The sequence below is a fragment of the Hesperophylax consimilis genome, chromosome 29 (genome assembly GCF_061612785.1).
Source record: "Hesperophylax consimilis isolate HC1 chromosome 29, BYU_Hcon_1.0, whole genome shotgun sequence".
NCBI lineage: Eukaryota > Metazoa > Arthropoda > Insecta > Trichoptera > Limnephilidae > Hesperophylax > Hesperophylax consimilis.
In genome coordinates, this window is record NC_142864.1 from 10,636,678 (window position 1) to 10,654,900 (window position 18,223).

At 37.5% G+C, this 18,223-nt stretch overlaps 1 protein-coding gene across 7 annotated transcripts in view; it reads right to left on the minus strand.

Moving 5' to 3' along the window:
• Positions 1-18,223, minus strand: part of RhoGAPp190 (Rho GTPase-activating protein 190) — a 110,397-nt gene that overhangs the window by 58,435 nt on the left and 33,739 nt on the right. For all 7 annotated transcript variants that reach the window (XM_089649197.1, XM_089649198.1, XM_089649196.1 and 4 more), the window contains 12 exons: positions 16,725-16,819; positions 14,886-15,072; positions 12,471-12,586; positions 10,154-10,303; positions 9,621-9,702; positions 8,619-8,733; positions 7,268-7,377; positions 6,766-6,860; positions 5,865-6,008; positions 5,545-5,689; positions 662-768; positions 398-570 (listed from right to left, as the gene is read on the minus strand). In XM_089649197.1, the coding sequence (XP_089505323.1) occupies positions 398-570; positions 662-768; positions 5,545-5,689; positions 5,865-6,008; positions 6,766-6,860; positions 7,268-7,377; positions 8,619-8,733; positions 9,621-9,702; positions 10,154-10,303; positions 12,471-12,586; positions 14,886-15,072; positions 16,725-16,819 (1,519 nt within the window). The remainder of the gene's footprint in view (positions 1-397; positions 571-661; positions 769-5,544; positions 5,690-5,864; positions 6,009-6,765; positions 6,861-7,267; positions 7,378-8,618; positions 8,734-9,620; positions 9,703-10,153; positions 10,304-12,470; positions 12,587-14,885; positions 15,073-16,724; positions 16,820-18,223) is intronic.

Here is an 18,223-nt window from a genome sequence, read left to right on the forward strand (position 1 = left end):
ACTGCTTGTGATTCGTTGAATCCGATATAGCGGGTTTTGATAGTAACTTTCTGTATGATATAGCGGATTTGGTTTCTCACTCGCAGTTTTAACATGGTTTTTGGTCGCGATAAGGAGGGTTTTGAAACTCAATTTTAGGCTCCTCTTGTTGCTCGCAAAAATGTGAACAAGATGTCATACTCAGATCATTTTGTCAAAAAATCGGATATAGCGGGTATAGAAATTATAGGATTCATATACATCCTGCAAAACTTTTATTTGAATCTTGGGTGACGCTCGATCACACACGTGTATCAATCGCGCCGTGGGTCCAACTTTCCAAACCACATACATGTGCGTCAGGCGCAGGGAAAAAGTTAAAGACAAACTAACACGACTTTTTGACGTGTGTACTCACAGTTGCTGTGACAGGAGGGTGTGTAGGTGCAGAAGTGCGCCCCCAGCCGGTCGGCCGCCGCGTTGCCCTCAGTGAGCAGCATCTGCGACAGCTCCGAGCCGAAGAACGCCCCCGCTCCTTCCGCCACGGCCACCACCTGGATAGGCAAGTTGGGGATGTTCATCGAGAAGGCGCTGAAATGCAAACCACACAATTGATGATCCTGAATGTTTCATACGATGCTTCAGTACTAAAATGAAGTAGTCATTAAAGATTGATACATACTTGAGGTTGGCAAGACTGGCCTTCCGTTTGGCCGAGTAGACGAGCACAAAGCCGTGGATCAACTCCTCCCTGAACTGGTTGGCTCCGTGATAACTCGAAACAATGATCTGAAAAACAACCGTGACATAATTAGGAATGTAACTATACAGATACAAGTTCATTTTGTATAACACCAGCTGAAGTCCCCGGCGTTGCCCGGGCTTTATGCCAAAATCAAATTTAGACAGGAATTCCCTATTACTTTTAGTACTCAATGTGATTTTTTCAACTTTGTGATTTTTTTTACCGTAACGGTAGTGTTAAGAAAAGCCATGTTTTTGTTTTCTTATAGCTCGTAGTCTTTTCTGTGGCGTCTATTTTTTCCGCCTGGTTGAAATCCTTATTACCGCCACAAAAATGATAAATATTTTGACATCTGCTGATTGTGAGTTTCATCGAATTTCTGCCATCATTTATTACTTAAGCGCTTGTTATATGCCAGCGGATTTTCTCAAACTGTCAAAATCTCTTCATTTTTTTGTCGCTAGAGGGCGGTAGTTGTACATTAATGAACTTGTCAAAATACAACGTCAAATGTGCGTCATGATCATGTCCCGCATCATCACGTACGCAATTGGAAATATTAAGTAAAACAAACAGTTTAGTAAAAAGGTATGACTTATTTGCAGAACATACTATTTTGGTAAAGCATTTACTTTGACATTTTTTATAAATGTTTATCATTCACTTGCTGTTGTTAAATCTAATTAGATTTGAACGGCTTTTGGCTTTACGAATCGCATTTCAGAAACATTTCCTATACAAAGAAAGGTTGTTTTGCACGGTATTCGGAAACTCGTGGTATAAACGGTATAACTTGTGAATGAATCTACCTTTCATTTAAAGTCAATTTTGGGTTATGATATTTTTTATTTGAGCTTTCGTTTTCGAGAAAATCGAAGGCGGATTTATTTGGTAGATTTGTAAATTTTATATTTGATAGAATATCTATACATATTAATAATATTGACCTCGAAAAATAAAAGAAAGTTTTTTTTAAATTTATATATTTGTTAAATTATTCAGTGTTAACTAAACAATAATCTATTTTAACCATGGCAGTATCGTGCAAGGCATACTAGTACTGTATCAAAATATAACTAGCCGTTGGAAATAATAGTTATATTCATTTAACGAACAACGCTATTGAAAAAAATTACGTCAATGGGTTGAAATATAATACCTAAATACAAATATTATTCAACGAATCCACGATTCGACCTATTGTTTAAGATGTATTGACGCGTAATAAATATATGAAATGGTGAATCATTTAAATTTACTGAATTTAAAGTTACTGTTCTTGATACAAATAGAACGGCGACATATGCGCCTCACAATTTTTGCCGCATTTGGGTGTTTAAAATGTTACCTGGCTATTATAGACTTAGAGGCCTTGTGTTTTCTCGGTAGGGAAAATTTTTTTTCCTAAAAAACCCTTATTATTTGGAACTTTACAACACAATACGTAGATAGAATATCTTTGATTTGACAAATTGTGAATGGTTACGTGTGTATACGCAGAAAGGTGATATAATCGTAAATTTACTTATAAAGTTTTTTTTGTCTGTTTAATCTAAAGATAAAAAAACGGTAATAAACTTGTTTACTCCTTATGTGAATACGCCTTACCATGTAAGGTCGGAATAGTGAAAAACTTGACATGTTATCACTTAAAATTGCCGATTTTAACAAACTAAAAATGATTTGGCGTGAGATGGTAATTTTTGGTTTGATTACCAAACGCGCTCACAACTGAGTCAGAGCGACAATGAATTCTCACACACACTTGCATAAAGGGCACGCAAATCAACATCGTGACGTTCGTGCTAACCGTTAGGAAAAGGTACGCACAACGCACATTGAATATTGCATTTTATTCGTTTCAAAGAATATGACAGTTCAAAAAATACAATGCGACAAATTTACGTGAAAAAAGAGTATTTGTGAGTACTTAGCGTTTTTGTAGCTTCCTAAAATTATTGCAATGCTTCAAGTGAGTCGGTATTCTACTTTTAGACCCAGAAATGAAACATTTTGATGGCATTTTAGAAATATATACGCCGTAAAACAAGGAGCGTATAGTCCCACTACCGCTCTCGGGGGCTTCTCACCCGTAATAAGTAAAACAGTGTAAATGTGTTGAAAATTTGGTGCAAGATGAAGTATTTATTTAATTGTTAATATCCACAGATATCATAACGATAATAAGAGGCCGTACTTCTACAGATGTGTGTATTATATACATATTTTAAATTAAAAATATAGTGTAAAGCCGTTATTAACGCGATAATCATACATCCAAGTTTTAAAAGTGGGTTGTATGGTGTATCAATGTTTTTATTTTTTATAGTCGAATGCCTACAACAACTACAAAAAAAAATAGGCAGACTGAAAAATAATAGTCCATTAAGAGTGGGTTATAGGGCATAATGGTGATTTGCTGGAAAACAGCTCCCTAAAACGGCTTAATACTACCTTTCGTATGTCATTCTCAGACTTCATATTTTTTTATACCAATTAATGGACTATTATTTTTCAGTCTGCCTATTTTTTTTTTGTAGTTGTTGTAGGCATTCGACTATAAAAAATAAAAACATTGATACACCATACAACCCACTTTTAAAACTTCGATCCATGATTATCGCATTAAAAACGCTTTTACACAATATTTTTAATTTAAAATATGTATATAATACACACATCTGTAGAAGTACGGCCTCTTATTATCGTTATGATATCTGTGGATATTAACAATTAAATAAATACTTCATCTTGCACCAAATTTTCAAGACATTTCACAGTATTTTACTTATTACGGGTGAGAAGCCCCCGTGAACGGTACTGAAGCTATCGCTCCCTGTTTCACGGCGTATATATTTCGAAAATGCCATCAAAATGTTTCATTAATGGGTCTAAAAGTAGAATACCGACTCACTTGAAGCATTGCAATAATCTAATGAAGCTACAAAAACAGTAATTACTCACAAATTCTCTTTTTTCATGTAAATTTGACGTATTGTATTTTTTCAAGTGTCATATTTTAAAACTCAACATTTAATATGCGTTCCTTTTCCTAACGGTTAGCACTAACGTCATGTTGTTTACTGGCGGCATCTTTATGCAAGTGTGTGTGAGAGAATTCATTGTCTTTACGCGCTCTGACCAAGTGGGAGAGTGAACGTTTTATCATAGGGCACGTTTGGTAATTGAACCAAAAATTACCAATATTATTTTTCTCTTTGTAGATCAATATTATGATTTATCCATGGCAGCCGGAAAAAATACTCCAAACAAGGTATGCTTCAAGTAACGAATAAATGAAAAAAGATTATTGTTTAGTTGTACTAAATAACACAGAATAATTTAACAAATATATAAATAAAAAAATAAAATTTCTTTAATTTCTCGAGGTCAATTTATTAATGATGGTATTAATATGTATAGATATTCTATCAAATATAAAATTAAGAAATTTACCAAATAAATCCACCTTCGATTTTCTCGAAAACGAAAGCTCAAATAAAAAAAGTCATAACCCAAAATTGACAATAAATGAATAACTGCTTTGATAATTTTATAGAGAAACTGACCAGGACGCGATTTTCGTAAATTTACTCAACATGTGAGAACTTTGGGCGGTTGGTTCGATTCAAGACCTCTGTGCGTTACCTCAGAATGATTACAACCCAAGGGCTTATAACTTGTAAACATAAAGAAATATAAACCTTAATGTTGCAGGTTTCAAAACTATCCGTTTTTAGCTTATGACCTATAAAGGGTTTTACCGTTTATACCACGAGTTTCCGAACACCGTGTAAAACAAACTATATGTATCGGAAATGTTCCTCAACATTAATGACAACAGCAAGTGAATGATGAAACATTTATAAAAAATGTCAAATTAAATGCTTTACCAAAATAGTAGGTTCTGCAAATAAGTCATACTTTTTTACTAAGTTGTTTGTTTTACTTAATATTTCACATTCATATTATACGTTCATTGCTTTGCGACAAACGCACGTGTGACGTTATATTTTAACAAGTTCATTAATGTACAACTACCGCCCTCTAGTGACATAAAAATGAAGACATTTTGACAGTTTGCGAAATTTCGCTATCATATAACAAGCGCTTAATTGGTATTAAAAAATATGAAGTCTGAGAATGACATACGAAAGGTAGTATTAAGCCGTTTTAGGGAGCCGTTTTCCAGCAAATCACCACTATGCCCTATAACCCACTCTTAATTTAAGGTGAGATATCAATATTTTCTACTCAAATTAAAAATATTTTAACGCATAAAGATGTGTTCTATAATAATAACATCAGTAGAATTCAGAGTTCACAGTCATTTGCCAGAATATCGTAAATGAATTTCAATGTTCATTCAAATTAACACTGGTAGGGATGAACATATTTTTGACTAGTATGGCGAATTTTTAAAGATCCTAGATTATTTATTTATTAATGAATTTTAGTTAAAATGTTATTTGTTTCAAAACCTTAGAGATTATCACTACCTTGTAAACGTGCATTTTTGACATAATTTATTTGTATTATTTTTGTGTTATGTTTATTTTACCTTACTATTTAAAAAATACCCTCTGACGTCCAATGTTAAGCCAAATTAACGTAGAATAACTTCTAAAAAAAAAAATTGAATACCTAAAAAGCATACTTTATATATGTGGAAACAATAATGTGGGTATGAAAGGGTTAATTGAGTGGAAAAAGAGGATGGTGGTGGTTATTTTAAATGTCATGCAGGCAGTGGACCTTCCTATCGATTTGAAAGTCAAGTGCAAAAATTATAATTTATTCATGGTGCTCTAGAAACCCACCTCGACATTGCGTTTGGAGTCCCCCAGGAAAGTGTCGATGAGCACGGAGCTAACCCCGGTGAGGCAGCAAGTGGGGTGCAGCAGAAGTGGGGCCAGCACATTCTCCACGGGGAATGGGTCCCCGCAGAATAGGCACATTATTATCCTGAAACAGCACAGTAGGAAAAAGTCAAATCAAAATCATGGGACATGAAAAAACGCAATGTACAAACTTTGGCCAAAAATGTCCAATCTCTTTTTCAGATAGAAAAAGACATTCATGTGCATTTTAAATAATAATGCAAGATGTAGGTTAAAGTAGGAAATGAAGCGATAAATACCTTATGTCTGCATGGAAGCAGTCGGCGAGTGCCAGGGTCCTGGGAACAGCGGGGCGGGCCCGCGGCAGGCGGCGAAGGGCCGTGGTCACACCGCCACTGTTGCCCAGCTCCTCCACGCGGCACTCGTAGTACGCCCAGTGGACACTGGAACATTCAACAGATGGGATTTTGGTATATGAGACTGTGGAACAGGAGATCTGTGGAGGCTGTGTATAGGGTATTTTTAAGGATAGAAAAGACAAGTAGTTCTAAGAAGGAAAAAAGGTGAGGGATGGGTATGAATCTGATGGTCAGTGTATCCCAGAGTGACAGGCTTATGAATCCATCCCCCCCTCTGTGATATAAAGCGATATGTTGAGAGAGTTTGACTGGAGAGGTCAGAGGGTATCCCTCAACTGGCCTCTCCTGATCTGACCCGCCATGCAGCTCGTGGGCAGATGCATAAGTCGCAAAGACCTGGAAAAACCTCACCATATGAATCCAGGCACCCCTGCTAAGTTACCAGATGTATCGGTAGGGTTGATCTATGCCACCATGGTGTTGGATACTCAAATACTTGTTCCCAGGGTAGCGGTACCCAAAACGTTCTACTGTCGAATCGTTGAACAAAAGAATTAGCAATAGCAGAGACCCGTTCAAATGTCAACCTATACAAATTATCCAATTATTATTTATCGGAGCTAAAGGGCAATAATGCTAGTTCCTCGGGGCATCTTCGATTGAAATACCGGTAGAACAAGGACAGCATTCCCACCTGACGTCTGTGCGCCAAAGACTGCAAACTGTTTTTTATGATAAGGCGCACTTGCGATTTGTGCAGGGTCAGCAGTTGTGCACTATATGAAGTATCTGCGGACCCTGTACAGTTTTTAATTTGGTTATTAAAGATTGACAAACTAACTTTTCACTGAGGCTCTGTCCATCGTCCTGCAGTTGTCTCAGTTCCTGCTCACCTACCGTGGGCTGGAGCAGCAGTAGGATCACCATCGGTAGACTCTGAAACAAATGCAACCAGATCTCATTAGCCACATTAACTAACTTCTTCAAGGCGAGAAACTAGCGAGGAAAGAAAGGGACAAACCTGTCCACAGTTAAAGACATGAACAGTTGAAGGTGGTTGAAAATTGGTATCGGCGATGCATATCAAAACCTCTTTTTGTATTGAAATCTTGATCTACCAGAATATATCTTTATATTTTCTTATAAAGCAGATGGTTTACGGATATCTCCTAAACACTCAGGCCATGGGCCCATCGTGAAATCTCTCACGTTAACTCATTCCCTTTACAGTAACCCGGTCCCTTTGATAAATTTCACCAGGGTTTCAATGTGTCTTCCCAGCTGAGCCTTGTTCTCATCAGGGCGAGACAGTGGCACCATAGATTAACGTAAGATTGACAAACCTGATTGCTCTGTGAATGGTCATCCTGTTCCAAATTAGACAGAAGACTTCGTTCCACGGCGTCTCTGACATTTTCAAAGGATTCCTGGTCCCAATACACCCAGAAACAACCTGGAAAAAAAGCATTCACTGAAAAAATTTGATGTGAAAAACAATGATCTTGTCGTGGACTATTATTAACCAGTCAAACGGTTTTCGCTCAAATGTGAATTACATTTTTTACAAGCATGCTCGACGCTCGCTCTTATGAGAGTGCTCCAATAAACCCATGCTAAAATTTATTGTGATGCCATTTTAACCTTCATGCTTTGAAAACTGTATAGAGGACAAAATCACAATCACTAGCGCTAATAACACTGTAGATTCTACTTTTTATGTCATGAATAGCATAATTTTACTGTGCATGTCAAATTTTTTTTTAGTTGGACGGTGTCCTAACAGGTGTGAACAGAAAACAATTGGAAAAAAAATCATAGTTTTTATCCACGATATTTGAACAAAACTCATCAAGGTAATTTTCACCCAACTCTGCAAAATTTTGCCTGACAGTTGAGGGTGTTTTGATGATTATCCTAATCCGACGTCAATTGAAAAACAGATAATTAGTTTTTTTTGTTGTTGTTTGTTTTTGGGGTGTTATGCCGTGTTGCGCTAACTCCTTCTTTAGCTGACGTTTCGGACAGCGTTGCAGTGTCCATCATCAGGGCAGATCCGGTAGATCCGAAGATGTGTAAATTTTGGTTGCTTTTTGATTGGCTTTATTAAGCCTAAAATTCTAGACGTCTTTGTATATCAAATTAGTGAAAGAATCGAGCCTTTGGTTGAACACTCTTGTTGGTATCAGAGAAGCTGCTTTAGATTGTTCTACATTATGTATTGCAGCCAACATGATTTGGAACCTTAAAACATGATGTCAAAATATATGATGCTTGTCTTTCCAAGAGCACACGGAAAATGATAGATCTTGGATACAATAGACGGGATTTTGACAGCCGTCGAAGACAAGTTTATGTCGATTGATTCGACCCACTCGCTCTTTGAGTGGAATGACGTTTGACGTTTGGCGTCTAAGTGTGTACCTTCGACCAGTTCCATCACTTTATTTTGTGCGGACTCTGCAGATCTTCATTTCTACTGCCAAAATGAATGTATGTAAATATGAGCAAAAAAAAATATATAGCTTCGTTTAGTAAAAACATTAAGAGTCTTGACTTGTGCGGTGAAGGAAGAAAGCATATGTTTCTCTATAAAGCCGTTGGGAAAGTGGTGGGATTCCTTCCAATGGTGTTTCACCAGGGTGATACTGACAGTATCTACCACAGGTTTGAAAGCTCCCAAATGATGAAACTTACCATTAGGTTTAAAGTTGGGAATGTGATGGTCTAGGGTGGTAGAAGACCTGCAGGCCACCCTACCGGACGTGGCGGACTCTATTCTCCTTAGGACTTCATCGGTTACAACGGGTGACTGAAATCAATACATAATCATCCAATGAGACACAATCATAAAATGTACAACAGATTTCCACCAAAAATTATTGTAATCAAATATATAAGGGCGAGCTTTAAAAAAAAAACACCATTTTACGAAATTATCAATTACTTGTTTTTTTCTTTAATTTTCAGGATTCGATTTATCGAGGTTCGAATTATCAAAGTTTCAATTATCTGGGTTTGAATTATCGGAGTTGAATTAGCGGGGTTCGAATCGAAATGCTTTGAATTTAACAGGATTCGAATTATCAGGTTTCGAATTATCGGAATTTGAATTATCGGAATTTGAATTATCGGGATTTAAATTATCAGGGTTAAAATAATCAGGGTTTGAATTATCTAGGTTCGGGATTAATTATCAGGGTTTGAATTATCGGAGTTGAATTAGCGGGGTTCGAATCGAAATGCTTTGAATTTAACAGGATTCGAATTATCAGGTTTCGAATTATCTGAATTTGAATTATCGGGATTTAAATTATCAGGGTTAAAATAATCAGGGTTTGAATTATCTAGGTTCGTGATTAATTATCAGGGTTTGAATTATAGGGGATTTAATTTTTGGCGTTCGAATTAACGAAGTTTACGATTTTGAATAATCGGGTTTTGAATTATTCAGGTTTGAATTATCTGGGTCCAAATTAACAGGATTGGTATTTTAATTTTTTTAATTATCGGGATTCGAATTAACAGGCTTTGAATTATTGGGGATCGAATTTTTAGGGTTCGAATTATCGGGATTCGAATTAACAGGCTTTGAATTATAGGGGATCGAATTTTTAGGGTTCGAATTAACGAAGTTCTAGTGCCCTAATGACTAAAATGCGTAGGAATTATAATACAAAATACTTTAGTAATATTTACCCCTAAAATTAGAAGATTGAGATTGTCCGATTCCGGATCAAAATCCCACTCCGATCCTTCTTGATTATCACCAGTCACAGATCTGAAAAATCAATTATATTAATATACAACCAAAAAATATACTACAGTCCAAAGATAATAGAAATTAGGGAGGTGGCGAGACCATTATTACCGCAAATCACTTCTACATACATCCCTTTTGTTTCTACCTATACACCAAGTGCATAACTTTCATTGCATAGCCGCTTTGATAATCTACGCAGTTAGGTCGTAAGTTCAGCGACAGTATGCACGCTTCCATGATAAAGATTATAATATTTACTACATTCATTGAAATTGTTGAAATTAACTGAAAATTTGCCTCACCCCTCGACCAGATCTGAATAGCCAGGTACTTCCCAACCTTCTTCTTCTCAATTAGCTCTCTTAACCTCACATAAAACCCCAATTGGGGATGCCATAGATCCACTGGCTGCAGACTCAGTTGGGACTCTGGCGTGAAAAAAAAGAAGAGGGAAAGGGATCTAACTCACCCCAGCTGCTGGGCCAAAGCGGTGATGGCCATCTGATCGGCGCAGTTGGGCAGGGCTGGACAATGCTCGGGCAGCGGACAATGGATGAAGCCGAGGTGCTGGAACAGTACCAGCTTCCTGTCCTGCTCCGCCTTGTCCAGTATCTTGAACCTGCGAGAGGACAGAACACCAAATTAATATCAGTTTGTGTCATCATTTCCACTAATTCTGGGTGATCATCATTCACAAACATATTGCACATTTTGTCTTTTAAACAACATGACATTTTATCAATATATCAAATATTCCCGGTTGAAATTCAATTTCAAATAGATTCGCTGTTTTTTTAACGTATTTCAAAATAAAATACTGATTTTGAAAGCAGATGAAATACTCTCTGATTTTAAAATTACAAATCGACATATGCAATTAACCTTTTAACCGCGTTAATTTGCTCCGTTTTATCTATACCGGTACGCGGTACATATTTTCAAATACCTATGCACGCAATTAAATGTCAAATTAAAGCATTCTGGCATGATTTATTGGACTATATAGACAGAACAGATTATTCTCCACAATATGATAACAAATCCTCGTGTGTCAACACTCTTAGATGTTTATAAAAACAAAAACATAAAATTTCATACAAAGACGTACCGTATCTTTTGAATGTGGTCCCACCATTCCTCGGTGTGTGTGTGTACTTAGGCCACTGCGTTGATAGACACAAGTGGGACACCATGAGCTATTATCATTTTTAGTTTTGAAAACTTTTTCTAAAACTGAACACTTAAATTTTATGTCACATAATATAATAACAAAATTGGACTAACGCCATCCGTTGACAAAATTGTAAACTATAATAGCAAACTAATAATAGTAACTAATAGCACTCGAAGGCGCAAAGAGGCTCACTTGATTATCAATATTTTTTAATGAAATACAATTTTATTTTCGAGAAATTCTTGTAGATGTCAACATCGTGATAGTTCTACGAATGTTCAAGCGAGCGGGAAATAAATTTATGTCGAAAGACCGCTGGAATATCGGCATTCAAAGTTTCCGTATCAACTGTTGATACAGCCGCGTATGAGAATGGACTTTTTGCCGTAACAACAGTTGATACGGCCGCGTGCAAAGAGTTAAAAAATACTAAAATTACAAACGTAGATAAAGTTTTAAAAGTCGCCCACCCATGGCTTTATTGTGTAAACTGTAATAACCAATTTACACGAAACTAAAAAACATATTTAATTAGACAAAAGTATTATGAAAGTTATTGTCGCTTCCCTTCTTTTTTCTTCATTTTATACAAAAACTAGCAGATGTACCCGGCGTTGCTGGGAGTTATCCTTAGGAGATAGACGTATACCGTCGTGGACTTTTCTGTAGGCCTTTTTAAGATATTCAATTCGGTACTAAATTATTTTCATGTATCTCATAAGGTTTAGGCAGCGTTGGTAATGTCAGCGCCTGAAAATATTTTTTTTCGACTTGATTTTGAAAACATAGACTTTTCTCTACTTTTTATAAATGTAATATGCGTGTATTATATATAGGGTGTATCGGCACTAACCCGACAAACTTTAACCAGCTATTCCTTAGCACATTTGGAGTAAAAAATGTTATGGGCACTTTGCTGTCCGGTAGCATTTTTTTTTTCAATTAAAAACAAAAAAATTAAAAATTTCCACACTACATCACTGTCATTGGCATTGCTTTTCGTGTCCAACAGCTGTTATAAGCAATTATGTCGAAAAGCGTCTTCGCTCTTTCGCACACACTAAATAATAATAGTTAAAAATGAGACGAATGGTGCCGTGCCATTTCGTTGTGATTGTAAAAGTGTGCCAATATAGGTACACACGTGCATTATTCAACGGAATTCGAATAAAATATTGCTAGACGGGTTTTCAAACTTTGACAAAGGATAAAACAGTGGTGACATGTGGTGAAAATATGAATAATAAATTTTTTATTAAAAAAAAACGTTACCGGACAGCAAAGTGCACATAACATTTTTTACTCCAAATATGCTAAGGAATAGCTGGTTAAAGTTTGTCGGGTACGTGCCGATACACCCTGTATATATAAACCTTCAGAAAGAAATTCTCTAAATGACAGTGAAAACCATATCAAAATCCGTTGCGTAGTTTAGAAGAACTAAGCGCACAAACAGACAGACGCGAAAAGTGACTTTATTTTATACTATTTAGCGATATTGTGTGGTGTTCTCTCTATCTAACATATGAGCCTGTGACAGGCTGGGAGAAATATCTCCTAAAAAGATGGATAGAAGAGGGATTAAGTTAATCTATCGAAAATTCAGACAAACCTAAAATCGTCCTGTATGACCTCGTTGATCTCTTTAATGTCGTCCTGTGTGATGGTGCCTGATGGAGACAGACTCTTCAGGTGATAAAATAGGTCTGCATGCTCCAACAGAAGTTCCTGAAAATACAAATAAAACTATTACAAAACGACAGTTGACGCAGCTACATATATGCAAATCCCTGCATTCTCCACTCAATTACTTATTATTATTACTTATTAGTCTATTACGGAAGCTTGTGCAGTGATAACCAGCAGTGTCCGTCAAGACCATAAAATCGATCCCAATTCTAACTACCCCAATATTTGCGTCAAACATTTTATTGTGGACTGTAATCAGTCCACAATAAAACCACAAACTGATTCGCGTACAGTATTTGCGACTCCAGACTCCAACATTAAAAAAACAACAAAAACTTCGACAAAACATACAGTGTGTGTGATGATCAGAAGCGACGACAAAAACCAGCCAAAGAAGTTCACCACTAGATGCAAATTCGCTAATGATGATGTTATGAAAATAACATAGAATTATGACAGTAAGTAAGAACCTGTCAAATCTGTGATTTGTCTTGTCTATTGTTTATGCTCTGGCAACAAGGAAATCTAACAGGAAGTGACAAAAAATTCAAGATGGCATCACTTCCCGGCCGGACAGAGAGGAGCCAGGGTGTCCGGTCGGAGGTCAATTATTATTTCTGGGGGTCTGAGGATCTGTTCGAAAGATATTTCATGGATTTGTGATTAATACCGAAATTTTCAGTTTGTGCTTCAAGATTAGAAGTCTAATAATATTTCCCGCGAGTGGAATTCGCCCCGGGTGGCGTGGATAATGAAAACGTATCTCGCCATGTGTGGCCACAGAGGTAATCAGAGTTTATCCAAGTGATCGGTGGTTATTTCTGCCGATAGACTGTTTTCGCCGTGTGCATTTTGATTTGGAGCATTATTAAGTTCCACCTCGCCTCGTGGAAGGGCAACTTACGGATTAACCGTGAAACCGGCACATGGCTGGACCACACTGGGCCGTTGGCCAGCCACATCCTGATGCCGTCTACTCCTCTTGGCTGGACCTCACTGGGCCGTTGGCCAGTCACATCTGAAGCCGTCGTCCTCTAGCTACTTGGCTGATTCATCTACTCCGCCATTCGCGGCACTCAGTGTTCGTTCCTCATAACTAAATACGTTCATATTATTTTAGACAGGGTAGATAGATTCTACGTTCTGGTCGATGGGGGTAAGTTTTCACCTTTTTGTATTTCTCTGTGAAATTTATCAAAATATAACTTGTTACGGCCAGTCCAAAGTTTAACCAGATTACTTTCATTCTATAACCTTGCAACTTCCTTTCAAACATCATGTAGATGGGATATATTTTCCCCGCCCTGAATGGAGAATTATGTTCTAGCGGCGGTTGGTCGGTTTGGCGAGTTCTTTTCCAGTTCAACCACTGGAAGGGACTCTGGCGCGTTGGCTTTCAAAGACCAACAAAGTCAAACTTGGCCACCCACTATTCAATCATCATAACAGTCAATAATGTACTTAAAAAAACCTATCTTAACCCAGCCTATTCACACAACATTGGGCTAAGTAAGTATCATAACATTGTGGTAAATAATATACAATCATAACAATGATGATGATGAAAGACTTACACGCTTAACTTTGTAGTTGGTGGAATCGCCGCAGTAGATATTTTCAATACAACAAAAGATCCTCTTTTTGCAGGCTTTTCTGCTTGCATGTATGTATGTATGCCAAACTGTATAAGATCACAGAGAACAACCATGGACAGAGTTAGTCAAAAGAGGATCAAATTCGGGTATTCCACAGGGCATCATTCTGAGACCAATGTTAATGTCTTTGCATGTAAATGACCAACTACATGGTCAAATTATCTCATATATGCTGACGGTGGTCCTTATAGTTAAAATAAAAACGATTGTCTCATTTAGGAAACTGCCAGAATGATCTAGAACCCACCATAGAGGTATTATAAAGTAGAGCAGTCAACCAATACATACGGATACTTGAAAATGTGTTCCATTTGATTCAGAGGGGTGCAGAGAGGGACAATCACATCTGACAGTCAAATGAATTCAGCGCCAAACCATGTCAAAATTAGTCAAACGTCTATTAGTGGCAATGCAATGTGACAGTTGTGTTTTGCAAAGTTAACATTGACGGATACTTGCCGGAAACAGGGGTTTGTGATATTAAATCAATTAAGTATTAAAAAAAATATTGATTTTGGTGTGACACTATCAAGTGTTAGCCTTGTGACACAAATAGACAGGCTGCACACTATTTATACTACGACGTTGCGTCCGTGAATGTGTTAATGGCATAAAAACACTCTCCTCAGAAAAGTTACTCTGTCGGCTTTGCCAAACTTTATAGGAATGTTTTGGGAACCCACCTGGAAGTTGAGTTTGGCCGCGTGGTGCAGGTCCTTCTGATGCTGGTGGTAAATGGCATTCTGCTCGCGCTCGCTCAGCGCCTCAAAACACTCGCGCCCCAGGAAGAACACGCGCACTTCCGACAGTCTCTTGCCCGGAGTGACGTAGCGTGTTTCCTCCAAGAGCTTCTTGAACTGCCGACCCCATCTGTTGGTTAAAACCACAACTTAGCAGAGAAAGAGAATACTATTGTAACGAATGTGAGACCGACATCTTGTGATTGTCAAAAATACTAATTTTAATTGTGTGTCTGTGATTATTCTCTGGTTTTCATTTTCAAAATTGGAACTGATTGTTTGAAGAATTCAGGTAAGTGATAAAATACTTACCAATAATATATTTAGCAGGAAATGATTTTAATAGCTATTTTCAAAATTGGATTTGTTTTATTGAGAATTCAGATTATATGTGATTTTTCACCGATCTGCGCCAGTTATTAAAAATAAATTTGAAACCTTTAGGCTATTATCGTGCTACATTCAGTTGAAATATTGATTATGCATGTTCACTGAGCAAAAAATCAGAAACTTTTCTATTTATTTATTTATTAATTTTATTTTAGTAATTTGTACATTTAAGTTTACAAATGACTAATTAATTTGTTACATATAAATATTCTATATTTTTTCTTGCTTGATGTGGCTCCTACACAACATCTTGAATTTTTCAATTGGGGCAGACTTTAGGTTTTCCGGCAGCGCATTATAGTATTTCATCCCTTTATATAGTATTCTGAGTATTTGCCTTGTCCTTTTTTGGTAGCCTGATTTCATTGCACGTCATTGTTTTATGTTTGTGTATGTCCTTGTTGTATACAATTATTTGAAAAATATTTGGGTAGCAGGTTGTTTACTATTTTGTGTACAAATATCATAGTGTTCAAGGTCAACATCTGATTCACCGTAAGCCAATTTAGTTCCTTTAACATTTTATTTACTTTTGAATATCTATTTCGTCTGAGTATTGTTCTCATTGCCCTATTTTGGAGAATTTGAAATTTATTTTGCTCTCGGTCGTTACACAGGAAAAGGATAGTTGAGCAGTAGTTAAAATGTGGAACAATAATGGCGTTATAAATGGTGATTGCAGTTTTTTCGGACAGTTTTTGGCGAATTCTTCCCAAAAAAGATATATTTTTTCCAATTTTCATTTGGGTATATTCAGCATGTTTGTTAAAGTTGAATTTGGAATCTATTAATAACTCCTAAGTATTTTATATCGGTAACATTTTCAATAATTTCACCATCAATTTTGATTTTGCTTTCTCTGTGCTCTTGTCGATTTATATATATGACCGAGTTGAAAAAACTATGAAAGGTGTTATCTATGTATGGAGTGAACACAAATCTTATACAGGTTTACACTGTGATTTTAAGGGTGATTTTAAGGGTGATTTTACAAAGTGTTTACTGGAAAATTGGAAGGTATGAGAAACAGAGGAAGTTCACCCATGTGTTGGAGCAAATACCTATTAAAATGTATGAACGTAAACAAAGCCTCACAACTCGTGCCGCTAGTGTAGGATACTGCCATCAGAGTATATGAGAAATGTCAGAAGTTGGAGGTATTACAACTATTCTACAATATTCGGTTGGAGTGATCAAATATCACAGGCATCCGTAATGTCGGTGTTTCCGACTCCCCAAGCAGTGCAGGACCGGGAGGAACGGAGGATCACCAGGGCAATTGGAGTGGGGGTCACAATCCTCAGCAGTGAGGAAACGACTACAGAAGTACATACACTTGGCTAGTAATTTAAACGTATTGCCATGGACGTAAAAGTGAAACGTAAAACTTACTCTATAGTTCTCTGTTCTTGTTGTGAGTCCTGCAGATAAGTGCGGAAAATGGCTGCGGCTTCAGGGGTGTCCAAGACATCCATCGGAATCAGTGGCTGAATGAGAAAAATAGACGAGTAAATAATGAGAAAAATGAATAAGTCATCAAATATAAGGTTGGATTAGTTTCAAGCTCGGTTAGGGGATGTGAACTCGTCTTACATTAAATTTAGGTCCAGAGCAACCAATCGACTGATGAGTATCGAACTCTGTTAATTCAAACCCCATTAATTTGAACAACGATAATTACAAAACACAACATTTTGATTTACGTGGAAATTTGATTTTGAAGTTCTGTGGTTCTTGGATTTTGAATTAACAGGTTTCTATTGTATTTGTTTACTTTTGGGAGGATTCAAAGATACTAAGCAAAAGTCTCAACTGCTCCCAGCTGTTTAGAGCCAGTAGGATAATGGCACCCCCAACTCATCCCTAATGCGGAAAAACAGCATTATCGAAATAATAATCCATTCAAATTATGCGCCATATATTCAACTAAATTCACAGAGAAAATCGTTTTAAAATCTCAACCACAGATGACAGTACAAGGCCTATGGTGACGGCCGGTAGCACGCTCTCAATACAAGTCGGACATTACTTAAATGAAACTGACTGTTTATGCTATCAGTGTTTGGCATATTTGTCATTATTATGATGATTTTCAATGTTCCTATGGTCACTGCATTCACTAGTTCATATATAGCGGTTACGTTACCGCTCCTAGGGTCATCATATCATAACCAGACTGCACGAGTTAAACAGCTGAGACAGCAATCAATCTTACGAAACTTCAATAAAAATATCGGTACCGCAACGTAAACTGCTGATTTGCATACAGGGTGATGCAAATGCTCATACAATGAACCTAGTCAGCGATCCTGCGGGTTCGAAGTCCAGACGCTACTCCAACCTGTGGCAGACAAGAACAAAGGAATCAGCAGCTATATAAGCGGTGGAGGACCGAAGTACATAATCATTCCACATCACTCCAGTCAACAAGTTCGACGCAACATCATCCTACTCGAGATCTCCGACTCGGCGTAATGGAGGAATCGGCCATCATGGCCGGTTCCCCCCGCGTCACGCTTCGATCCTTCTTCACGTCAACGCCCTGGCCCTGGCTATCATTCCTGGCCAGCGCTAACCTCACGCGCCTAGACCCTGCGACCAGCTCATCGCCGTCTGCGCCTCGGCTCCGCGACCATCGTAGCTAGCCTGTACCACCGCTCATCGCACCTTCGGCTACCTCGTTCACGCTGAAGTACCCAGAAGACTCCTCGCCTTCATCAGTGCTGAACAAGTCTACGAGTCCGATCTCCATCAACGCGGTGTCGACCCACTGACCCTCATCTCAACCATTCTACCGCAGCCATCGCCGTCTACGCCTGGTGTCATCATTATCATCGATCCAGAGCCATCTCCCAACTGCGCAACTCAACTGATATGTTATTCTGACTCAC